Source organism: Balaenoptera ricei, chromosome 4 (genome assembly GCF_028023285.1).
Source record: "Balaenoptera ricei isolate mBalRic1 chromosome 4, mBalRic1.hap2, whole genome shotgun sequence".
NCBI classification, from domain to species: domain Eukaryota; kingdom Metazoa; phylum Chordata; class Mammalia; order Artiodactyla; family Balaenopteridae; genus Balaenoptera; species Balaenoptera ricei.
This window is the reverse complement of record NC_082642.1, coordinates 62845716-62870285: the sequence shown is the minus strand read 5'-3', so window position 1 is coordinate 62870285 and position 24570 is coordinate 62845716. Positions and strand designations below refer to the sequence as shown.

Below are 24570 nucleotides of genomic sequence, written 5' to 3'. Positions count from 1 at the left end.
CAGAATGACCTTCCAGTACTGCATCAAACTTGGCTCTACTGTGAAGGCACACCTCGGAGGTGTTGAGGGTTCAGTTCCAGATCACCACAATAAATCAAGTCACAAAAATTTTTTGGTTTCCCAGTGCATATACGAGTTATGTCTACACTATACTGTAGTCTAGTAAGTGTGTGATAGAATTATGTCTAAAAAAAAAAGTACACGCCTTAATTAAAAAATACTTTATTGCTAAAAAATGCTAACCATCATCTGAGCCTTTAGTGAGTTGTAATCTTTTTGCAACAGTAACGTCAAAATCACTGATCACAGGTGACCATAACAAATATAATGATAATGAAAAAGTTTGAAATATTACAAAAATTACACAGAGACACAAAGTGAGCAAATGCTATTGGAAAAATTGCTCGACACAGGGTTGCCACCTTGGCTTTTACAGCTGGGAGTCACCCAGCACCCCTCCTCCCACCCAGGTGCCCAAGACCGTTTCCATTCTCCAGCACAGCCTGCAACTCATAGTACTGGTTATTCATTTCTCCAAAGTCATTTGCAGCAGGGAAGTACAGGTGCTTGAACTGTTGCAGTCCTTAGTCAGACTCTCAGTTTTCTTAGGTCCAGTATACATAAACTCCTTATAATTACTGGAGTTAATATGGCAAGGGCGATTCTACAAAAGGCCAAATGCCAGGCATTTCTGAGACTTGAAAAAGCTACTGAAACAGCTGTTAATTTTTTTCTAGCCATCTTGCAAGCAGTTTGGGTTCCCTACCCAGCATCCCTTTCCTGTCTCTTCCTTGGTAACAAAACCCTGTTTTCATACAGAAGAACATCGTACCCAACACCAGGCAAGATAGTCTGTTTTTCCCAGACTCCCTTATAGGCAGAAATGACCACATGGCAAATGACATGATTCTGGCCAATGAAACCATAAGTGGAAGATTGTTTGGGGCTCTGGAAAGGCCTTTGTTTTTACATGATAAAATAGGAAAGGCGCTCTCTCTTCCCTTCATCCTATCCTGAATGTGGACATGACGACTGGAGCAGCTGAGGGAAAGACTGAGAAAATCTCAGGAAGTTGATACTGGAGTCACTTAACCAACAACAGCAACTGCCTTTTTCTAGATTTCTAGCTATATTAAAACAAAAAACAAAAAAAATTTCTCTTGCTACTTGCAAGCTAGTACATTCCTAATAGATACAAACAATTAGGAAGGTGATAACAACATTTGTCTTGTTAGAAAATACTGGAGAATACACAAGGTTAAAGGCAATGAGCAGTTTTAGACTTGCTGGACCTAGGTTTCTGGGAACCAGCTAACTGTGGTGTCCACAAACCTTCATTTTGTAAAACATGCTGTATTTGTGAAGCACAATAAAACAAGGTATGCCTGTAATTCATTACTTCTCCAGGAGTGCCCAGTGTGTCCCTCTCTTCCTCTTTTTAATCACACTATATAACAAACCCCCATTGCTTGACTATGTAAGTGAGTTTGGTTTTTATGACCCAAATAGCCTGACCTATATTGCCTAATGGTAGTGTTTGGGTAGCTCTATTTGTGGAGTATTGATATTTAGGTACTCGTATTTATTTTCCTAACACAGTATTCTCGTAGTGTCTTCAGTACTATGAGATGCAGGCTGTGCTGGAGAATGGACACAGTCTTGGGCACCTGGTTGGGAGGAGGGGTACTGGGTGACTCCCAGCTGTAAAAGCCAAAGTGACCCCAAAGCCACTGGCTTCCCTAAGTGAGGATGTCCTCACACACTCAGCTGGGTGACAGTGGGTGCTTCCCCTGCTGAAGCTCAAATCCTGAAGTTTGTACTTTTATCTTGAAAAAATTTTAAAGCTACAGAGCTGTAAGAGGAGTACAATAATATACATCTATGTGTGTAAGTGTGTATTTAGAGTTATTATATATGATCATTATTGTTGAGCCAGTTGAAAACATTACAGGCATCATGACCCTTATCCTAAATACATCGTCATGTATCTCTAAGAATAAAAACATTCTCTTACATAACCACGGGGCCATTATCAAATTTGGAAAATTTCATATTGATTCAATACTATTTTCTAATATACAGTCCATATTTAAATGTTGCCTTTCCTCCCAGTGCTGTTCCCTCCCTTCACTCAACCCCAATTCAAGGAGCCAATCTGGGATTATGAGTTGCATGTAGTTGCCTTGTGTCTTCAGTTTCAACGATTCTTTATCATTTCATGACATTGACATTTTGGGAAGAGGATGGTTGGATGTCTTATGGAATTCTCTCTATTCGGATGTGTCTGTTTACTCATGAATAGAGTCAGTTCTGGGTTTGGCAGGGATGTTGTGGAAGTGATGCTGGGTCCTTCTCGGCACATCACATCCAGATGCACGTGATGTCAGTCTGTCCCATTATTGGTGATGTTAACTCCAATAACTTACTCCACTGCAAGGTACCCCTTTTGCTTCTGTAATGTAAGTAATCTGTGGGGAAGATACTTTGAAATTGTGTAAATATTTTATTTTTTAAGAAACTTTAATCAATTGATGATCTTTTCCTGAATCAATTATTACTAAAGTTGGTTGTGAAGTAGTGCTTTTCTAACTCTATCAAAATTTACCTCTTTTTATTCCCTACCTGTCCACTTCCTTCCTTCCACCCTTTCCTTCCTCCCTTCCTCCCTCCCTTCCTTCCTTCCTTGTTTCCTTCTTTCCACTTTCTTCCTCTCTCTCTCTCTCTCTCTCTCTATCTATATATATAGATAGAGAGAGAGAGAGAGAGAGAGAGAGAGAGAGGAAGAAAGTGGAAAGTATATTTGTATACTGATATATATATATATATATATATATATATATATATTTGTATCAGTATAGAATCATGGACCCTTCTTAAAAGTTCTTTGTGTTACCCATTCCTGTCATTATTCATTTTGTTGCTCAAGTTGACTCCAATTTGGCCAGTGTGAGTCCCTTTTTGCCTTCACCGATTTCTTTTTGACGTGTCTATCATTTTTTCAAGATTGACTCAGTTCTGCTGTTGGTTCATGTATACCTTTTTTAAAAAAATTATTTATTTATTTATTTATATTTATTTTTGGCTGTGTTGGGTCTTCGTTTCTGTGCGAGGGCTTTCTCTAGTTGCGGCGAGCGGGGGCCACTCTTCATCGCGGTGCGCGGGCCTCTCACTATCTTGGGCTCTCTTGTTGCGGAGCACAGGCTCCAGACGCTCAGGCTCAGTAGTTGTGGCTCAGGGGCCTAGTTGCTCCGTGGCATGTGGGATCTTCCCAGACCAGGGCTCGAACCCATGTCCCCTGCATTGGCAGGCAGACTCTCAACCACTGCGCCACCAGGGAAGCCCTATCATTTTTAAAGCATTTTTTTTTTTAACTTTCTAGCAAACAAGATATCCAAGGTTTGTCTTGTACTACTCCTGCCCTGGTTCTAGAATCATTTAGTTCTCCAAGGAGAATCATATTTAGAAATGAAGACCTGGGCTAAATGTGCTTATTGCATTTGAGTTGTCTCAGCAGTCAGAGCTAGGAAATAAGTGTGTATGTGTGTGTGTGTGTGTGAGAGAGAGAGAAATTAGTTTATACTGATATCTTCTAATTCCAATGCAACAGCATAGAGTTCTTCTCGCCTCTTCCCATTCCATGTTTGTATCTCCCTTCTGCTACAATGAAAACCCTGATTCCTAACAAAATCAATGTTCATTTATTTGTGCAACCCTGTAATACACACAAAATAGTTTCAGAATAGTTTCAAAATGTCACTGCAATCAAGAAAACTATTAGAGTTCAAGATTCTTTGTAGTTCTTTTTGTCCTTAAATTGAGGTTATATAGTCAAGGTCCTGTGCTCCAACATTCTCTGGACTGGTTTTGTTTTTTCTTTCCTTGTGGTTATGTGATGCATTTGGTTGGGTTCACTTGTTTCTATTTGTGTTCAATTTTCATTTTTCCCCCATCTTATTTAATTATTTTTATGTTTTAAAATGTTTAAACTATTAAAATGATTTCTGAAATCTAAACCATACAATAAGAGGTTTCAGAATTGTGCTGATGCTTATTCTGGATTTTTCTCTCCTCCACACTTATCAAATACTCTCTCTTGCATTTCTGATACTTTTCTGGGATAAATAAAAACCATCATCAGCTGTCAGCTTTATTACTTCAATTGTCTCCTAGTTGATCCTGCCTCTTTTTGACCCAGTAGTTCTGAATTTTAGTTGTACAATGGAATCATCTGAGGAACTCGAAAAATTACTGGTGCCTGGATTCCACCTCCAGAGATTTAATTTTTTTAATAAATTTATTTTATTTATTTATTTTTGGCTGGGTTGGGTCTTCGTTGCAGTGCGAGGGCTTCTCATTGCAGTGGCTTCTTCTGTTGCGGAGCACGGGCTCTAGGCACACGGGCTTCAGTAGTTGTGGCTCGTGGGCTCTAGAGCACAGGCTCAGTGGTTGTGGTGCACGGGCTTAGTTGCTCCGCGGCATGTGGGATCTTCCAGGACCAGGGCTCGAACCCGTGTCCCCTGTATTGGCAGGCGGATTCTTAACCACTGTGCCACCAGGGAAGCCCCCCACCTCCAGAGATTTTAAATAATTGTTCTGAGTGGAACTGGGCATTGAATTTTTTTAAAGCTGCCTAGATCACTTAAAAATTACCTAGATGAGAACCACTGGGCATCAGTGATCTTCCATGAATGCACATCTCATCATGTTACATCCTCTGCTTAAATTTTCCGTAGCTTCACCGCCCTCAGCATGAACACCTGGCTCTCCAGCACAGCTGTCATGATCTAGACCAGCTTACTTCTCCAGCCAGACTCCCACCCTTCCCCCAGCCCTCCTTCCCTATGCTGTATGAGCCATCCAAACTACATTATTTTTATCCCCAGGAATCCACCATGAACTCAGTCACCTCCAGACCTTTGCACATATTGTTTCTTCTATTTAAACCCCCTTCATCCTATTCTTTATATGGCTAATACCTACTCATCATTTGGGAGTTATCATAACTATGACTATGTTTTCAATGCATCTTCCTTTCCCCATCTTTCCAACTCTGGATTAGGAGCCCCCTGTATGTTCTTCCTTGAATCCACCTCTTACCCTACTAGAACGTAAGCTTCATGAGAGTAGGAGCCAGTCTTTCTTTGTCACTTTATAGCACCAGTGCATAACACTATGCGTGGCCCACACTATCAATCAGTGTCTGGGGAAATAAATGTGTGAATAAACAAATCCATTTGAACTGTATTCTTTTGACAGAATCCATTTGCCATAATCAGCTGCTGAAATCTCCACTGCTAATCCAATGAGAGAAGCAGGTAGTGTTGGGCTCAGTGTGTGGCAGGTGGGCAAATGCTTGACTGACAGGTGCATTCGTTGGTCCATATGATAATTTAATTTATCATCAAAAAAGTATTTATGATGTCAAAAGACATGTCCTGGGTACTGTGGGTACAAATGCAATAATATTACCTAGGACATGGAATATTTTCTTTTCCTGCAGAGCTCACAGGGCTCTTACGCTTTCCCCTCCCCTCTTTCTTAAAATTAGGTACTGGAAGAGAATTTAAAGATCATATGATTTAATCTTTTAATTTTACAAATGAAGATTCTGAAACTGGAGAGGTTGAGTAACTTTCCCAAGGTCATGCAGCTGGTTATGATCCTAGATTTGTATCATTTTTCTCCTTAGTTGAAAATCTGACTCACTTCCCTAAATTTAGCATCCCACTTGGTAAATTTGTGTTCCTGACCATTATCACTGCTGTATTTTCCCAATAGGTAGATAAGCTTTTTCCTGAGCTAACTGGCCCCCTACACACACACACATCTGTAGAGGACATGAACAGAGTAATCAAACCTCCTGCCATCTGCTCTGAACATGCCTAACTCCCTGCCCCATTCCAGAGTGCATTTTTAAAGCTTGCCTTTAAAGGGCCTCAGGTTTTTTCAGACATTGTCAAGAATTAATTGTGAAAATTATAAAACCAAAATATGTTGAGTAAATTAAGATCCATTTTCTCTGACAGCATTTGGTCTAGGCAATGATTGCAAACATTCCATCTGCATTTTCTAAGATGCCTTCTCTATGGGTACACGTGCAACAATTGATTTAGGAGTGTATTTCTGATATTAATTTGACCATTGCTGTTTCTGCCGCAGACAAATAGAGGCCTGTGGTCTTCAGGGCTTTCATCAGAGCACCGTGTCTGGGAGCATTCTGTTCTGTGAGAAATATTGTTGTGGCAGGTGTTCTCTCTTGGGATCACAGCTTTCAATCTTTTAAAGTGCAGTTTGTCTCAGAACCTGGATTTTTACAAGTTTTGACTTCTTCTATTTCTTTGCTTTCCTAGACAGAATTTCTTAGAGTAAACAAAGGTGAAGTGGCAGCATTTTTCACAGGAGCGTGGATTTTTCTGATTTTTCTTGTGTGTGATAAGTAAGGGATTGGTCCGGGAGGGAAAAGAAAGTATGAAACAGATAAAAAATATATATTTGTTGCCAATCCATTCCTCTTTCTGCGATCTCCTTTTTATTTATTAAAACATTCATTCGGGGACTTCCCTGGTGGTCCAGTGGTTAAGACTCCACGCTCCCAATGCAGGGGCCCAGGTTTGATCCCTGGTCAGGGAACTAGGTCCCTTACGCCGCAACTAAGACCTGGTGCAGCCAAATAAATGAATAAATAAATATAAAAAAATTAACTCAATAAGTATTTATCAATATTTGGTGCCTACTATGTACCAAGCACTGTGCTAGGTGCTTAATATTATATAATATTATAATAGTATATTATATTCAATATAATATTCTATAATATATTAATAGCATTTTATTGTATTACAATGATTATATTTACATTTTTATTAGCTTAATAATAACAATGATAAATATATTAATAACATACGTTTCTATACATAAACTGTTTTTCTTGTATTACCATATAAACAATTGTATTAATTTCCAAGGGCTGCCATAACAAAGTACCACAGACTGAGTGACTTCATTAAACAACAGAAATTTATTATCTCACAGTTCTGGAGGCTGGAAGTCTGAAATCAAGGTGACAGCAGGCATGCTTCCTCTGCAAGCACTAAGGAAAGATCTGTTCCAGCCCTCACTACTAGCTTCTAGTATTTCCTTGGCTTGTGGCAGAGTAACTCTAATCTTCACATGGTAGTGTGTGTGTGTGTGTGTGTGTGTGTGTGTGTGTGTGTGTGTGTGTTTATGTACAAATTTCCTCTTTTTATAAGGATACCAGTCATACTGGCTTAGGGGCCAACCTTACTCCAATATGACCTCATCTTAATTTAACTAATTGGCTCTGCAATGACCCTATTCCAAATAAGGTCACATTCTGAGGTATCAGGGGTTAGGACTTCAACATATGAATTTTGGGGATACATAAAGCAAGCCATAACACCAACTCCAGTGCCACCTCTTCCAAAGCCATCTTTGCTCCATTCACAATGCCCCCTCAAATATACTTAAGCAATCTCTTTCTTAACCAAATCCACATAGTACTTCATCTATAACATTTATTTTACCTACATGATTCATTTTTTAGACTTTATGCCCTTTACTGTTAAGACCCATGACTGATAAGCGTTGGTATCACGACGATGATGCACTACACATGTTAAAAGTGACATAAAAATATTATAAAATGAACGAATGAATCAACCAACAAATAAACATTTACATAGCTCTTTCTGGTTAGCAAATGTTTTCACATACATGATCTTCTTTGAGCCTTAAAGCAAGTCTTTGAAGTGGGTTTGTAGGAATTATTATCTCCACTTAGGACCGAGGAAACTGAAGCCCAAAGGTAAATGTCTAGTGTTACATGGACACGGTAGGACTACATTAAGATCCAGGTCTCCTGACTCTGACCTTAGAGCTCTTGTCCCCTTACGTTTTGTCTCTTCTGGAGATATTTTTATCTCTAATTACACCTCTGCCACCCCAGGTAGTGATCAGCACTGCGGCTGCCCATGACCCTCCCTTGCTTTGAGACAACTTGTCTAGAAGCTCCCAATCTTACACTCTTACATGGCTCCTCCCCTCTTTCTTCTCCTATATGCATATGCATATGTATATGTATATGTTTACATGTATGTATCCTCCCTTGAGGCTAAGTCATCTAGAGAGTACTTTCCTTCTAAAACAGAGTTTTTAATGCTTTATAAACAAAACATCTGATTCTGGGGATTTGGGCACTTGAACAGTAAGAGGCTCATGTTATGACGGATAGTGGTAACACTGTTTTGGTGATGGGGAAGAGCAATTTCTGTTGTTATTAAAAGTAGGTTCAGTGCTAAGCAGACCAGATCCATTAGAGGAGACTTCTGTAGTTGCCATTATCTCTAACTAATTCTAAGCCAGAAAATGTTTTTTCAAAGTGTTAAGTGTAACACACACACACACACACACAATAAGCATTGTATTTAATAACTAACCTTGAATATATTGATATGGCTTTGATCTCTCTGGGATGGATTTAGATGTAAGAACTTCCTAGGAGCAATGAAAATGGTTATAGAATCTCAACTTCAACAGAAAATATCATGACATGGATGATTTTGCTTCATTCTGTTTTACAATTACAATATTCCAATCTCTCTGTGAACTCCTACCCAATCTTTCTGAGTTTGCAGGGAATTTCCCTTTCTCTGACTGTGTACTATTATTAATGCTAATTCATGTGCATAAAGTTTTACAATTTACAGGCAGCTTTCATCATATTATCTCATCTTAACCTTAAAGCTATTCTGAAATAAACAATATTACTATCTTCATTTTGAGAAATGATTCAGCTTGCCCAAGAAATAAAGGATTGAAAGTGAGAGAATTAAGACTTAAACCTGGTGTACTGAGTCCAAATTCTTAAGTTCCTTTGACTTTATTACCAAGTATATGCTTTCTCGTTTCCCCACTTTTCACACATCTCAGCTCCCAAACTGGATTAGAATTTACTATGGTGTCTAGCCGATTACTCTGTACAGGGTTCTACACTGTGGAGTACATAGAAGGATTTGAGTTTTGAATTACAGCTTTGCTGGGTGATCTTAGACAAGTTATTTAATCCATCTAAGCCTCAGTTTCTTCATCTGTAAAATGGTGGCCATAATGGTGCCCACATCATAGAGTTTCAATGAGAATTAAATGAAAAAATGTGTCAGGTCTTAGCAGAGACCATACTATGATATTATTATATAATTTGCAAGTTGTGTGAAGGTGGGGAAGATACTTAATCTTGTTTGGTACCATCATCAGTAAAACAAAATTGGGAAAATATCAAGTGTCTTGCAGCGATATCATGAGGCTTAATAAAATTAATTTGTGAAAGTGCCTAACACAGTGTTTAGCATATACTAGGGACTCAATAATTGTTAATTTCCCACCTACCTGCTTTCCTTCTTTCTTCAAGGAAGAAATCAATAAATGTTTACTGGATTTTCGGTGACTCCTTTCATGCAATGATTTTGTGACTACTTTTTAGTGGTTCTATACATGGATGCAAGTGTTCAATATCAAGGTGACTTTGACACACTGTTCTCAAGCTCTAAATGGAATAAAATGCAGCGTCCTCTTAGAGTGGAAACATAAAGGAGTTCGGTAGTTCAGAGTAATTGCCCAGAAAGTGGCTCCCTCGTGGAAATCCCGCTGACAAACAACAAGCCCATGTGGGACTTTGAACGTGGACACTGGATTTCAAAGACAAGGATTTTTATGTTAAAACAAAGAGGGCTCAAAAAGTGATTAACTGTTGGGAAGGCCTATCAGAATTTGCATAAAAAAGATTGAATTTGAGAATATTTTTAAGCACTGATTCTCAATATTCAGTTCAGTGGATCCTAAGTATCTACTGATAATATAAAAATCGCAGTTGCTTTTTTCAAATGAGTAGGAATGCTTAAGTCAAAAATTAGGATTTTCCTAATTTTACCTTCCACTTCCATGTATTTTAAAATTTGGCTACAACTGCTTGCTTAGACTAGAACTTGACATATAACAATATGCAATTTATTGCAAAATGATATATTTAGTTATTTCAGGATATCATTATTTCATGAATTCTCAGTGTTTAAATACTTGAACAGCCTGAGAAATGCTGTTATAAAAATATTGTTTTCTTACTTTGGACATTGTTCAGCAGATCAAAAAAAGGAAATATTTTGTTGCCTAAGAATTAACAGGGGACCTGCTTTCTCCAAAGGTAAAATTAACTTAAAACCAACGTTTACTGTTATATGTCTCTGAGCGACAGTGAGCACAGAGCTGTGTCTCATTCATTTTTGCTTTTCTGGTGTCTAAAGCAGTGCCTGGGACAGAGTAGGGCCTCGACACGGGAGCGTCTTGTGTAGAAATTGCATGTATAAAAATAAATGCTGGGGCTTCCCTGGTGGCACAGTGGTTGAGAATCTGCCTGCCAATGCAGGGGACACGGGTTCGAGCCCTGGTCTGGGAAGATCCCACATGCCGCAGAGCAACTAAGCCCGTATGCCACAACTACTGAGCCTGTGCTTTAGAGCCCACGAGCCACAACTACTGAGCCTGTGGGCCACAACTACTGAAGCCTGCATGCCTAGAGCCTGTGCTCCACAACAAGAGAACCCACTGCAATGAGAAGCCCGCGCACCGCAACGAAGAGTAGCCCCCGCTCGCCACAACTAGAGAAAGCCCCCGTGCAGCAATGAAGACCCAACGCAGCCAAAAAATAAATAAAAATTTTAAAAAAACCAAATGCTTTGTTTCAAAAGTGCTTGAACAGTTTATTCTAAGAGCCTTGAAGATACAACCTCAAACTTTGTTTCCCTCATTAATTTTTTTTTGTGGAACTCTGCCTCCGTTTCGGACTCAGTGCCACCCATTCCCAGGACCCGGCACTGAAAACTCAAAGCTATAGGAGAATTTCGCTTTCAGCCCATCCTATTTTACAAATGAGTACACATGACCATACCACTGTGTAGTTTATACAAAGTTCTGCGTTGGGCAGTGTAGGGCTGTGGGCGTTAGTGAGGTACCATCCTTGTCCTCAGGGAGTTAATGTTGTGGGAGAGAGACAGATACAAAGGCAACTAATTATATTGCAAGGCAGAAAGAAAAACTGCTGTAGTGAAAGTGTAAACACGATGCTGTGGTTGCAGAGTGGAAGGAGGAATTAATTTGAACCAGGAGGATCCGGAACAAGGAAGGAAAGAAACTAGTATTTGTTGAGGGCTTAAAAGGTGTAGCATGGACATAATATACACTACCGAATGTAAAATAGTTGACTAGTGGGAAGCAGCTGCATGGCACAGGGAGATCAGCTCGGTGCTTTGTGATCACCTAGAGGGGTGGGATAGGGAGGGTGGGAGGGAGGCTCAAGAGGGAGGTACAGTACGGGGACATGTGTATGCATATAGCTGATTCGCTTTGTTGTGCAACAGAAACTAACACAGTATTGCGAAGTAATTATACTCCAATAAAGATCTATTAGAAAAAAAAAAAAAAAAAAGGTGCCAAAGGCTGGGCTGGTGCTTTCTCTCAGGCTCTGGGAGCAGGTGATGTTTAAAGGGAGCTGGGGGCTGTAGGGGTGTGTTTGGCCACTGAGACCATGTTGGGAAGGTGTGGGTTCAAGAAGCAAGGAGACCGTGAGAAGACACCTTTCCACTGACCCTGAAGGACGGAGCCTGGGCCAAGGAGGAGCTTCAGCTTGAGATGGTGTGGTGGGAAAGGGGGTTTATAAGGGGAAGCTGCTTTCTATTATAGGAAGGAGGTGGTGGGAGAATTCTAGGCAAAGATTAAGAATGTTAGTAAGAACAGGCCTGGGGTGACGGGAGGACAAACAAAAGGGAAGGGAAATTAAAAGGAAAGACAGGGCCTGCATTTGTGTTGGTGCGTGTGAATTTCGGGGGAGGAAGAGAGCAGGGATTTGGGGGTGGACTGGGAGTTGTGACAAGGACACATATGGGAGTGTCTGTTCAGTGGGGAGAATGATTCAGTCCCAGGGTTCCCAAAAAAGCAAAAGCTAGTGGATGTATCTGCTTGCATTGTCCTCTTGGGTGCCGCGTGCTCCGCTATGCTGGCAGCTGTTGGCTGGTCCCTACCGGAGAAGAGAGCAAGTGTCCGTCAGCCAGTCAGCTTTCTCTCCAGACTGAACCTTCCACTTTTTTTTTTAAATTTTTATTTATTTATTTATTCATTTATTTTTGGCTGCGTTGGGTCTTCATTGCTGCGCGTGGGCTTTCTCTAGTTGCGGCGAGCGGGGGCTGCTCTTTGCTGAGGTGCACGGGCTTCTCATTGCAGTGGCTTCTCTTGTTGCAGAACACGGGCTCTAGGCGTGTGGGCTTCAGTAGTTGTGGCACATGGGCTCAGTAGTTGTGGCACACAGGCTTAGTTGCTCCGCCGCGTGTGGGATCTTCCTGGACCAGGGCTTGAACCCATGTCCCCTGCATTGGCAGACTGATTCTTAACCACTGTGCCATGAGGGAAGTCCTGAAACTTCCACTTTTTGAGAGCACAGACTGTCTTCATCAGTGCACCGTTCCCCACAGAGCCTAGGATGTCACTGGGCATGTGGCAGATTTTCACAAACTCATAATTGATTCATGGCAAGCAAGAAGGAAAATTTCAGTATCGGCAAGAGGCTAGTTATGGACTTTTCAGAGCATTGGAAATATGACCTGAAAGTTAACCACACCGTTACAAAGAAGGTAAAAGCCATAGAAGATTTTATGATCAAGAATGATTTCTAATGCCACGATTTTACCGAAAGAAAACTGTCAGTTAATTAACTTCTACAGTAATTTGTTAGCTGTTCATTATACTCTCCTGTTTTGACTAATGAAAATGTTTAGAGCTGCATCTTTATGAAAACTAAGTAGTCCAGGCAGTTTGACTTTCTTAGAATAATTAGAGAATTTTGCATCGTCATCCAGTGGGACGCCTACCTCTCCCGGTGCAGCTTCACAGAATATTTTTTTCTGTTTCCTCTTCCTTCCCTCATTAGTGTCTATTATTTAAGCCCAACTCTTCAACATATCACCATAAAACATTTTACAGACATTTATAGGACTGATCTGGCTGAACTAAACTATTATTAATTTGCTTATTAGGATGGTAAGAAGACAAATTTTATCCCTATGTGAGATGATTTAGGGGAATTTATCATATTAGGGCTTAAAGTTGTTTTTCTAATTTACACGAAGGGCTAAACCAGGAAAGGCAAATGTGTGGTAAATATTCTTCCCTCAGCCCTTCTGTGCCCGTGATACACATCCGTAATTTATAAGGTCACTCTTTTCCTCTGAGCCTACATATAACTTCACAATTCTTCTCAACACAGCACTATAAACAGCAAGAGACTGGGATTGGCATGAAAGATGAACTAGACAGGTAACAGCTCCTATAAGACTGTAAACCCCTCACGGGTAGGCACCAGGTCCTTAGTAAATGGATTTTGGAATGAATGATGGACAGAGAAATTGATGAATTAATGGCTACATGAATGATATTTCATTTTTTTTTTTCCAAAACTGGTCCAGGAAAGTCTTGGGGTACTTGCCTCTCTGTGTTGTAGGGACTGTGCTTTGTACCACCACGTGCCTGTGAACACTAGCTCGTTGAATGAAATTGTAGGAAAAGAACTTAGAGAATATCTAGTGACAACTTTTCAGTTTTACAGAGATGAAAATAAGGTGCAGAGATGGCCTCCATCTAAAGGGCAGGCTCGGAAGGCAGAGCCACTCTGTCCTTTTCCACACCTTACTGACTGCATGGCCTTTGGCCTTTACGTTGCTTCTTCATCTGTAAAGTGGGAAGAGTGATCTTGTCTGTCTTGCAGGGTTATTGTGAAGCTTTAACAAGATAAGGAATCACAAAGTGCTTAGTGTAGTGCCTGGCATATGGTAAATACTAAAACAAAATATTAACTTTCTCCTTTTTCCTTCCTTTTCATTAATATTAGCTGAACCAGTGATGGTACTGTAAGTAGTTTTATCATAAGGTTTATCATATTATGTTATGCTGTGTTTCCCCCTCCCCCGTACTTTCAATGAATTGGAAGCCTATGCTAAATCATCCCCATTTTATATACATAGAAACTAAGACAAAGAGAATATAGGAATGGAGTCTTATTAAATAAGAATGAAACAGTTTTTATATGGAAAGTGTAACATTCCTAAATTCATTGCTCTTTTCTTTGGCTAATCATCTTGTTTCATGATACATAACATGCTTCATAGAAAATGTATTTATAAAAGTTGTCATTAAATAATGCAGGGGTGAAATTTAATAAAAAATGAGTGGGCTGAATTGCCCTTTAAAAAAGCCTCAATGTTTACATTATAAATTCCAACCTTCAGGTCAGTCATTAGTTGGGGAGGTTAAGGGCTTTATGTTGGTTGCCAGGAAATACACAAAGGCAGCAGGGAGGGATGAAACAAACAAGGCCACATTGCTGGGAAGGTGGCCTTCAGAGGCCAGCGCTTCACTGGGTCGGAAACCTTGCAGCTGTGTCACCTCACACCTCCACACAAGAAAATGGAGTTTAAAACCACAACATGTGAATAGAAGCAAGGTTAGCCAAAGAGATTTTGAGAAATTGCTTTTCTAATGCATTTTAAATGAGTATTAGATGTTGCATTCTGTGTCAGTTGCTATAAACACGGGGGAAACTTTTACACTTTTAAAAATCAAGCCAGGTTAAACAGTATAAGGAGGGGATGTTTTAAAACAATTCAACAGTGGGTTTTGAAAATAAACTGTGGAAGTAAGGAAGTGCGGGTGTTGAGAGCTTTCATTGCCTACCTCTGGGCTTGAACTTTTTGCCTCCTAATTGAGTACCTTGAAATGTACTTTGATTCTGGAATTCGATTGCTAAGTTGTTTCTTTTCAAAGGCACCTGTTGAAGGAAAAGAAAAAGCAAAAGAAAAATACTTAGAGAGTTGAAGGCTGTTAAAAAGAGTTAAAGCCGTTATGAGTTGCCAGAATGCTACCCTTGAGTTGAACAAAGGATCCCAGCCCGGGCCAGAGAACCCAGAGGGAATTTCACAAGGTGCAACTGCAGAGGAAGATGCCTGCATAGCCCTGCTTGAAAACCAACTCAGCCTGGGCGACTTTGTCCAAATACAAAGAGTCTTTGAGGTAAGCGTTAATCTTATTTCCCGGAGACTTTGAGTTGCTCATGAAGGAGACCAGGATGAAACAGAAAGAGATTTTTCTCTTAAAAGTTTTTTTTTTTTTTTTTTTTTAAATATATTTAATGGTTAAAACAGGGAATTGAAAAGAATTGGTGAGACCTGGATTTAACACCAGAGTAACTTTATCCCTCAGTTCTTTGGGACAAATAATATTATTTAGTATGAAATTGCTGCTGTTGAATATCATTACCATCCAGGAAGGAAAATGAATTCTTGGACAAATTTTTTTCTTAGAGATCAACATCTTTTTGGAAAACAAAGTTATGATGGTGACAGGGGGAAGCCAGATCTCTAGGGTGACTCCCAATAATAACTGTCCTTGCAGGTAACATGGAAGTATCCCTCTGGAAATGCAAATTGCCACTTCCCCGTGTGCAAACATTCTCCCCTGCCTCACCCCGAGCGACACAGCTCCTTTTCAAAGCAGACTGTGGCACTTCATTGTCCCAGACCCCATGGGAGGGACCAGTCTGCCACTCTTTTTGTAAATATTGGAGCAATGCCAATGAAAACAACATTTTAAAAATTTTATTTTAATTCTACATATAAAATAAACCTTAGGAATTTTAACTATAAATGAATAAGTTCCTTCTCTCTATCTTAATTAATTTTGAATTCTGCAGCTATGCCTAATGAACAGCATATATCAAAATGATTCTTAGCTTCTCATGCTGATAGGAGGAAGTGCTCTTCTGTGCTGTGGAATTTAGGTAGCCATGAGCCTCCGTCCTTTCTACTGCATTACAGTTGCTAAAATATGATCTCAGGACTTCAGAATGTCCTCTGGGGGTACTTGAGAATGTCATATTAATTTGAAACAAACATACAATGTTTGGGAATACCACCTTGAAATTAATAGAGCATGATGAAATCTCACCATTATATTGGCCTGTAATTGGCACAAATTTTAATCTTTACCTATCCAAAAAAAAAAGAGTTGGTAACCACTGAAATACTCTACTATACCCTGTTTTGTATAACTAGTTAAATTTTACCTGTGTTGATAATGTCCCAATAGTATCAATCACTTCTTTTTAATAGAATCTATCATATTTAGTAGCAAAGACATGCTCTGCCCTACACTTTTCTCATTTTAATCTTCATGTATTTGCAGTTCATCCAAACCCATTTGTCTGAAAGATTTTAGTGCTGCCCATGTCCAATGCCCCAAATGAATCTGGCATATGTTGATAGACATAGCAAACATTTTGACAGCTTGAGGACATTCAGAAAAACGTAACAGCAGACTATGACAGCTTTGACTCTGGAATGAACAGAAATGTGGCAGTTTTTTTCTGGTGTTAAGAACACAAAGTTGAACGCTAGGGTCTATTAGGAGCGTCAACTGTATAAAGTCAATGTGTTAGAAAGTGAAACTGCTATAAAAGGTTAGGGGATGGGTGTTCTTTTCAAATTACCAATTAGTCTGGAGTGAACCCAAGTGAAATAGGAAAATTCGATCTCAAGATATATATTTTTTTAACTTTAAATGTTTCAAAGGCTGGATCACTTATTTTGAAATTAACCAGTTGGAAAAGCAGGTACCACTGATGGACCAAAAGGGAGAAAGAAATTGCTATTCAGAGCTTGCATGAACCTAGACAATCTAATTACAATCATTTTAAAAACCTAATTTTAAAAAAGAAATTGAGCTTTGCAAGCATACTTCAAGAAAAATGAAGTCCATCGATTTTTAATAGACTCAACAGACAGAATGGAACGATCCAATGGCAAATGTACAACCGGGAATAAAAGTTAGACCCTTGAGACAACACGGTTTCCACACACAGCATGGACACCTAGAGAAGAATCATATACTAGATGATTTCTGTGGACTCTTTTCCATCTGCCATGAGCGTTGTGCCCACAGGCCACAGGTGTAGATTGTTGTGAAAAGAAAAATTGCCCTCAGGGGCTGTCCTGCAACACAGAACCCCAAAGTCAGTGATTTGTAGTCCAGTCACTAAAGACATGCTCTTGGAATGCCACGATTCTGGCACTGGATCCTTTCATCTCGTATTTTGTTTTTTGTACCCAGATTGCTTATTTGGAGCTGAAGAGTTTTCAGACAGTAGGTAAAGTCCATGTCCTTAAATAGCAGTAGCAATGCTTAATTGAAAAATGGGAAGCTGAGTCTTTCTGTAGTCAATGTTTCACATATGTTTCCAAATGAGATATCACATACCATATAAATCTTAGTAGTAACATTTAGGAATGAAGTGAGTAATGCTTATGTTTATTGCATGATGGTATATGAGTCAGAATCACTTAGTGTTTAAGAGCCAGGGGTCAGACTTCTTGGATTTGAGTCCCAGTTTTGCCACGGACAATGAGACTTTGTGCAAACTGCTTAATCTCTCTGAGCCTCAGTTTCCTTTGTTTCTAACGTGTGAATAACAGGGTTGTTGCGAGGATTAAATGAGGTATTATCCGGAAAGCACTTGGAAGAGTGCTTGACACAGAAAAAGTGCTCAATTAACATAGGTATTATATGTTCAGTGAGTAGAGGTTGAACAACATGATCTTTAACATTCTCTTAATTTTAACTCATGCATTTCCTGAAAAAAAAAATTAAGCTTTGAATAACACTCACAACTATGCTTTTACATTCCTGTTAATTGGGGTAGGAAGTGGAAGCAATGAGTTGCAAAGACACAAATTCACATAGAAGAGTACAAAAGCATCATCTTTCCATGTCTTACTTCATATTTTATTAGCATGCGGAAGATTTTAAGTGATGTCTTGATCCTCTTCTTTAGAACAAAGAAGTTATCTGGATAGAAGTACTAGAAAAGTAACTTGAGGATTTCTTTTTCTTTCAAGTGATGGTGTCCAAAAAGTCATATATCAGCTCACAGGGAATGAAACTTGTATTATTCATAGAATTGTAAAATGCTTGTTACTTAAGCTTTCCTGTAGCACTTGTAATGCTTAGAGAAATGATGTGGTCTCTGGATATTCATGTTATTTTAATCTCAAACATATTTTACATTTTCTTAGATACTTCAGAAGTCAGTTATTGTGGGAGGAAGGATGGCTGTGATTTGCTGATTTATAGGAATTCTGAGAAATAGAAATTATGGTCCAAGGGAAATGGAATTTTGGAAAAGCTGCATTGAGACTTGATGTATACTGACTTTCTTCCAAGACTGTGGCTATGTAGGTTCCTGAATATTTCTTTTCTTTAATTCTCCATTGTTGACCTCTTCATGTCAGGACAGTCTGCTCTTTGATCTTGGAAGCCTTGTTGCCTATTTGGCCTGTATCTAGTTTGCCTATACTGCTGGATTCACTGGATTGGGTCCTGACCTGCCTCTGTCAGCAGCTGTGTCTGTATCACCTCCTGGTACATTCTTTCTGGCCCAGAGCCATGGCCTGGCCCTACCCTGTCTACTCCATGCTGCTGTTTGCCAAAGTCCTACTAAATCTTTAGGTTAAATAGCTTGAAATGAAATCTCCTAAACCACGTGTAAAAGGTGCACTATTTCTGCTTAAAGTAGGAAGGGCCAAGACAGTTCAGTGTGAGAAAGGAAGAGTAAAAATCCTAACAGGAAGTCCCCGGAGATGTTCGGGGAAGGTTCTCAGAACAAACTTGTCTTGGGGAGCTGAATGGAATCTAAACACAACACACTTGTGCTGACAATCTAAAAAGACCAGAGAAATTCAGAAGGCACTTTTGCAGGTCTGAAAATTGTGCTTAAGGTATAATAAATGGTTAAATCCACAGAATGTATGATATCTTCATGCTTGATTGTCTTTATAAAATTCCCAAGATTTCTGTCTACAGTAGGGCCTATGAACAACGCTTCCTTGTACCAACAGGACAAAGCTGAGAGGTCTAATGCCCTGCTGGGCAGGCTAGACTCTAAGGGAATACAGACAGTAACTGTTATAAAAAATTTAATTACATACATTTACAATTAAATAAATCATATTAACCCCCCCCCAAAAAAACAAGAGCAGTACTGGTTTCCTGCTCCACCCCTTCTTTCCTCACCTCCCCCAGGGATGAGAAGGAGAAATGAGTAACCCGCTTGGTGGTGGCAGTGTTGATCTGTATTTTTAAAGTGAGCTGGGGCTAATCTATTAAAAGGCTATGAGATTGAAAAAAATATACAGACAGTCAGATTCCCACCTTTCCATTATTTATCCTTCTTTCTGAACTGTCAGGATTCTCCCAGTTCATTAGGGACCCGCCTTCTCATTGCTCACTGTATCTCCACTATTAAGTTACCCAAATGGACAGGCCTTCCTGGCTATGGCTCATGTTCCAGAACTATTCTTACCTCTTGCTTCTTTCTCTTCTACCCCAGACATCACCATTCCAAGCACATAAATAAAATCACCCATCTTTGTTTCATTCCCTTTCCTCAGAACTCTTAGATTTTGCTTGCCTCTGTCAAAATATGAGACAGTCCATGAAGATCATTAAAAAAAATTTTTTTAAGGTAAGACTGATAGTTAAAAACTGTATATTATGGAATCCAATAAAGTTCCAAAATTAGAAAATCTTTATTTTTATAGGGTGTGCAAACTGTGTAAAATAATAACTGTGAATAATAGCACATTCATGATAAAGACTTATTTCTTGCTCATATAGAGAGCAGATATTTCTAATAGGCAGGCAGCTCCAAGTAGGGATTCTGGTCCCCAGGCTCCTTCCATCTTCTTCCTTCCACAATGGCCATATGCCAAGCTAGTCATGGGGGAAGACCATGAAGGAGCACGTGGGGAAGGGTTTTGTGGGCCAGGTTCCCGTCCCAATTGCAAGGGATCTGGAAAGTGTAGGCAGGCGCGTGCCCAGAAAACATTCTCACCCACAATCCTTAGAGTTAATGGTAGGAAACTTTCCATCTCTCCTAATAAACCAGCGTGCTTATTTCATAGATTAAGGAAAGTCGTGTGCCTAATGGTGTTTTGTGTTTTGCCTTAGCTGCCAGGAAGTTCAAAGCTAAATTTAGTGTTCAACTGATACAACTATTCTTAACATAGATTTTTCTGGAACAACTATCTTCTGTTTTCATTATATGATCCTTGCTCTTTTATCTTTGCCTTAATGGTCCAACTGCCTATGTACCTTCTATTGTAACTGAACTAAAACTCTTTCTAGGAATCAGTGGAGGTAAAAATGATGAATAAAAATTTAATATCTTTGAAGTTCAGTAAGATTTTATAAAACACTTCTGTAGGTATCGTGTTATTTGATCCTCTCACCAGCCTGGAATGTAGGCAGGGCAGATATTTTTATTTCCCATTTACACATAAGGAGAATAAAGCTCAAAGATATTTAATTGAGTTATCCCATGGGGCAGAGCCAGGGTTCTGGGGTAGATTGCCAACTTCCCAGCCCATTGTATGGCATGGCTCCCACTGGCCACCAGGCAATCTCCCTTTGAGATTTGCTCTAAGGAATAGGAATCCAATAGAATAAGGACTTCATTAACAAAACGAGCATGTCAAGTTAGTAGCACACAGGCACTGTGCCTTGGTAACTTGGAATTAATGCACAATCAGCAAATAATCAACACTTCCTACAATAAAATCAATGCAGAGAAGGGTGGAAGAATAAAAGGGAAAGATAGGAATAAACTCATTGCTTTTTTATTATTTTTTTCCTTTCTAAAGGCATTCAGTGGAGGCTTGAGAGAAAGTAAACAGGTAAAGCTTAATCTATAACTTTATTCCATAGTACAGAGTACATTCAGCAATCTCAGTCAATCCATCACCTGCTGAACAAAGGCAGCAGGGCAGAGCATTTCTCGCCCCAACTCCCTTAGTGGAATCAAAAAAACCTATTTTTGATGGCAGTAGAAAATCAGTGAACCCTGCAGGCACCCCTCCTCAGCATTAAGGTAAAAGCGTGAAGACAAATCCAACAGCCCTGCAGCTGGCACAATTGGAAACAACACAGGAATTCTTTGGTGATTTTGTCTGAGTTGCTAGAATTCATGGGTGAGGTTAACAAACGATGCCATCACCAAAACACAAGCAAGTGAAGTTCTTTGTCAACACATATGAAAATTCGGTCTTCCTGAACACTGCTGCCTTTGTGCTAAATTTTGTGACAAGTTCTAACAGCTTCATGCCTTTTCTAATTTCTCTGTGTGCTTTCATAACAGGTGCTTATAAAAATTAATCTTGGTCAGAGAGGGTGGTGAAGAGTGCTTTTGGGGGTCAGACATTTTAACCTTAAGCTTTGGCCAGGACTGAAGCAGAGAAGGCAACCAAGAAACTGGTCATAAAGGAGAAAGAAAGAAAGCAAAGATGCCCATTGCTATTCATTTGTAGTGTATCAACTTAGCCAGACCTTTAGACCTAGGGCACAGCCTACCTTTGTAATTTCCTGAAAATTAAAAAAGGAAAATGAAGAAAGACAACTGGAGAACTATAATTTGTGCTATTCTGATTTCACATTTGTCCTGTGTTAGCAAGTATAGCACACCCAATGATGAGACAAGACCCCACCAACTTTGTTGCTAGAAATAGGAACCCTCTGAATTGTCTCCTGTTGATTTCTGACCTTTGCCTGAAGCTCTGCCTCACGCTTGCTCAGACACGAATCCCTTGGGTCTTTTCTTCCCTCATCACGTCTTACCGCCATGTTGTGGATAAGCATCTTGTGAGATATTGATTCTCTGGGCACCAGCATTCTCTGCTGAGGACTTCCAGGGACACAGTTTTCCTCTACTCCATCACCTCCCATGTTCTCCCTCCCTAATTCTCTCAACACCCCTGAGGCCAGGTTGTCACACTGGTCTTCCTCCAGATCTGTCCAATATGGTGGCCATGGGCCACATGTGGCTATTTAAGTTAAAATGAAATAAAGTTAGAATCTAATAAAATAAAAAATTCAGTTACTCACAAGCACCAGCCACATCTAAAGTATTCAGTAGGCTCATGTAGCTTGTAGGCACCACATCGGATAGTGCAGATTATAGAAGATTTTCTTCATCACAGAAAGTGCTATTGGATAAGGCTGTTTCAGACCTTTCTCTTGGTATCCTACTAACTTGTTCCCCTTCCTCACTTCTGGCCACATTTATATGGCCAAGGGGCTACTTTCAGCTCCTTAATCCCCCTGGAAATATACCAGACTGCTCATTCCTTAGAGCCTGGAGGCCAAACTGATTATTGGCCCCAGAGATACCAGAAAATATTTTCCTTTACTTTAGTCTAAGACCTATCTCTCCACTTTCTTAGGGCTGTAAAGAATGGGAACATCCATTTCTTTCAAGGGAATCCTTACCTCCGCCTTCAAGGCCCCCTCCCCTCGCCACTGGTATTCAGTCTGGATTTATGGTTCCAACAAGTCAGTCACAAAATTATCTGACACTGGCACATTACCCAAATTGTTCATGCTGGTGGTATTTTAGTTACTTGAATGCTTTAACAGTATTCCTGTTTTAGGACCTATCAAATGCTGGTGCCTCATGTTGGAATATTCCCGCTTCCCTCCCTCCAATCTCCAGCCAACTCCTACTCATACTTCATGTTTAAATACCACCATCCCAGAAAGTCTTCTCTCACTACCCAGGCTGGGTTAGCACCTTATCCTGTTCCTGTTTTCTCTCTTCATAGCTCCTGTGTGTTCTTTTCTTTCTCTAATTGCAGATGCTCTGATTAAGTACAAGTAGAGCCATGTAGAAGGATCAAGCTGGCAGAGAGAAATCGGTGTGAGACCCCAGAGCGTGGCGACCCTGGGTGCAAATGAGATTATCTTGAGGAAAGAGCAGAGTGTCTAAGACAGGATCTTAGGGAAATCCTTCAAGGGGGTAGAGAAACAACTGGAGTCCATACCATAAATAACGAAGCAGGGTTATTTCCTGGAAGTTGAGGGAGGAGAAACAAACAGAAAAAAGGGGTGCAGTCAGTCATATACAATTTTTATGATTCCTATTTACTTAACAGTTCTTTTATTATTAAAAGAAAAAGAAGGAATACATTATTTTCATTGTACAAAATCAAAGTTACACATGAAAGTCTCCTCTTACCATGGCTTACCCTTAGCAACTACAGTACCCTGGGTAACTACTCTTAATGTTGCATACTTCTAGTGTATTTTTCATTCATTTCTACCCATATATGCATGTACACATATCACATGTAGCTTTATTTTACATACAGTGTATTTTACTTATAATATATATTACATATTTTATTTTGTGCATTCAAGGAAGAGTGCCACATAAATAGCTGCTAATCATGTGAAAAGAACTCAAACTCACTAGGAATTGGATTTGAAACTTCTTCAAAAAAGAAGACATCCTTTTTCATTCATCAGCTTGGCAAAGATTAAAAAGATCAATAATGTTTACTGTTGGCAAAGAATCAGGGAAATGAACACTATTACTAAGATTGTAAATTGTGAAGGCTTTTTTGGTAGGCAATTTTCTGGAATATATCAAATGTAAAATGTATCAAATGCATACTTTTTGAACCAGCAATTCCAATTCTACAAGCTATCCTAAATAAATTATGACAGATACAGAAATAAAATTTGTATAAAAATATTCATTTTAATATTGTCAATAAAATGGAGTATTTAAAACACCCCAAATATTCATCAATAAATTAATGGATAAATGAATTATGGTATACTTCTACTACTCAGCTATTAAAAAGAATAAGGAAGACATAAGATTGCCAAGATTTACTGTTCAGTGAAAAAAAGAAAATTGCAGAACAGTGCGTAATCATATTCTAAAATGAAAAATGTGTGTATTTTCCATAATTGAGACCTTGTGTGTCAAGGTCTCAATTATGGAAAAATAGAACTGTGCTTGTAGCAGGGTGAGGTATGGCAAATGGCTTTGTGGACTCCTTATCTATACCATAATTCAATGCAAAGATAAATGTTATTAAAATGTCAGTATATCTTAATAGCCTAAAGACTCGGTGCTACTATTTTCTAAATGTATGGTCTAACAATGCTGAATTTAAAAGCAGCACCTTTTATAGATACTTTGGCTCTCTATGAAGTATTTTTCTCCATCACCTTCCTTTCATTGAACTTTAGCATTAAGAGAGAGACTATAGAGAGCCATTGTTGCCTTTATTTTTCAGGTGAGGAAACCAAAATCCAAATGAAGGGATTTGTCCATTTGAGTTGTTGGCAAAACCAGAACATCACCCAAAGTGGTCTGATTTCCATTTTTGTCTCTTTTCTCTTAGTGAACAGCGCTAAACTTTACTCAAATTTATTTCTCATTTTCCAACATTATTTTACACGGTATGATTCAATAACTTGACCATTGTTCACTACTCTGACCCCCTCCCCAAACTGGCTATTATTGGTAAAACAGATGAGCACCACTTCTACAATATAGATGAGAATATTAACAATACATTCATTCATTTACTGATTCTTACAACAGATATTTATTGAATG

General features: G+C 39.3%; 1 protein-coding gene across 1 annotated transcript in view; it reads left to right on the top strand.

Moving 5' to 3' along the window:
• The first annotated feature begins 14958 nt into the window (after window positions 1-14958).
• Window positions 14959-24570, top strand: part of WDR49 (WD repeat domain 49) — a 149305-nt gene continuing 139693 nt past the window's right edge. Inside the window, 2 exon segments of the mRNA XM_059919965.1 lie at window positions 14959-15126; window positions 17114-17122. Coding sequence (XP_059775948.1) covers window positions 14959-15126; window positions 17114-17122 — 177 coding nt within the window.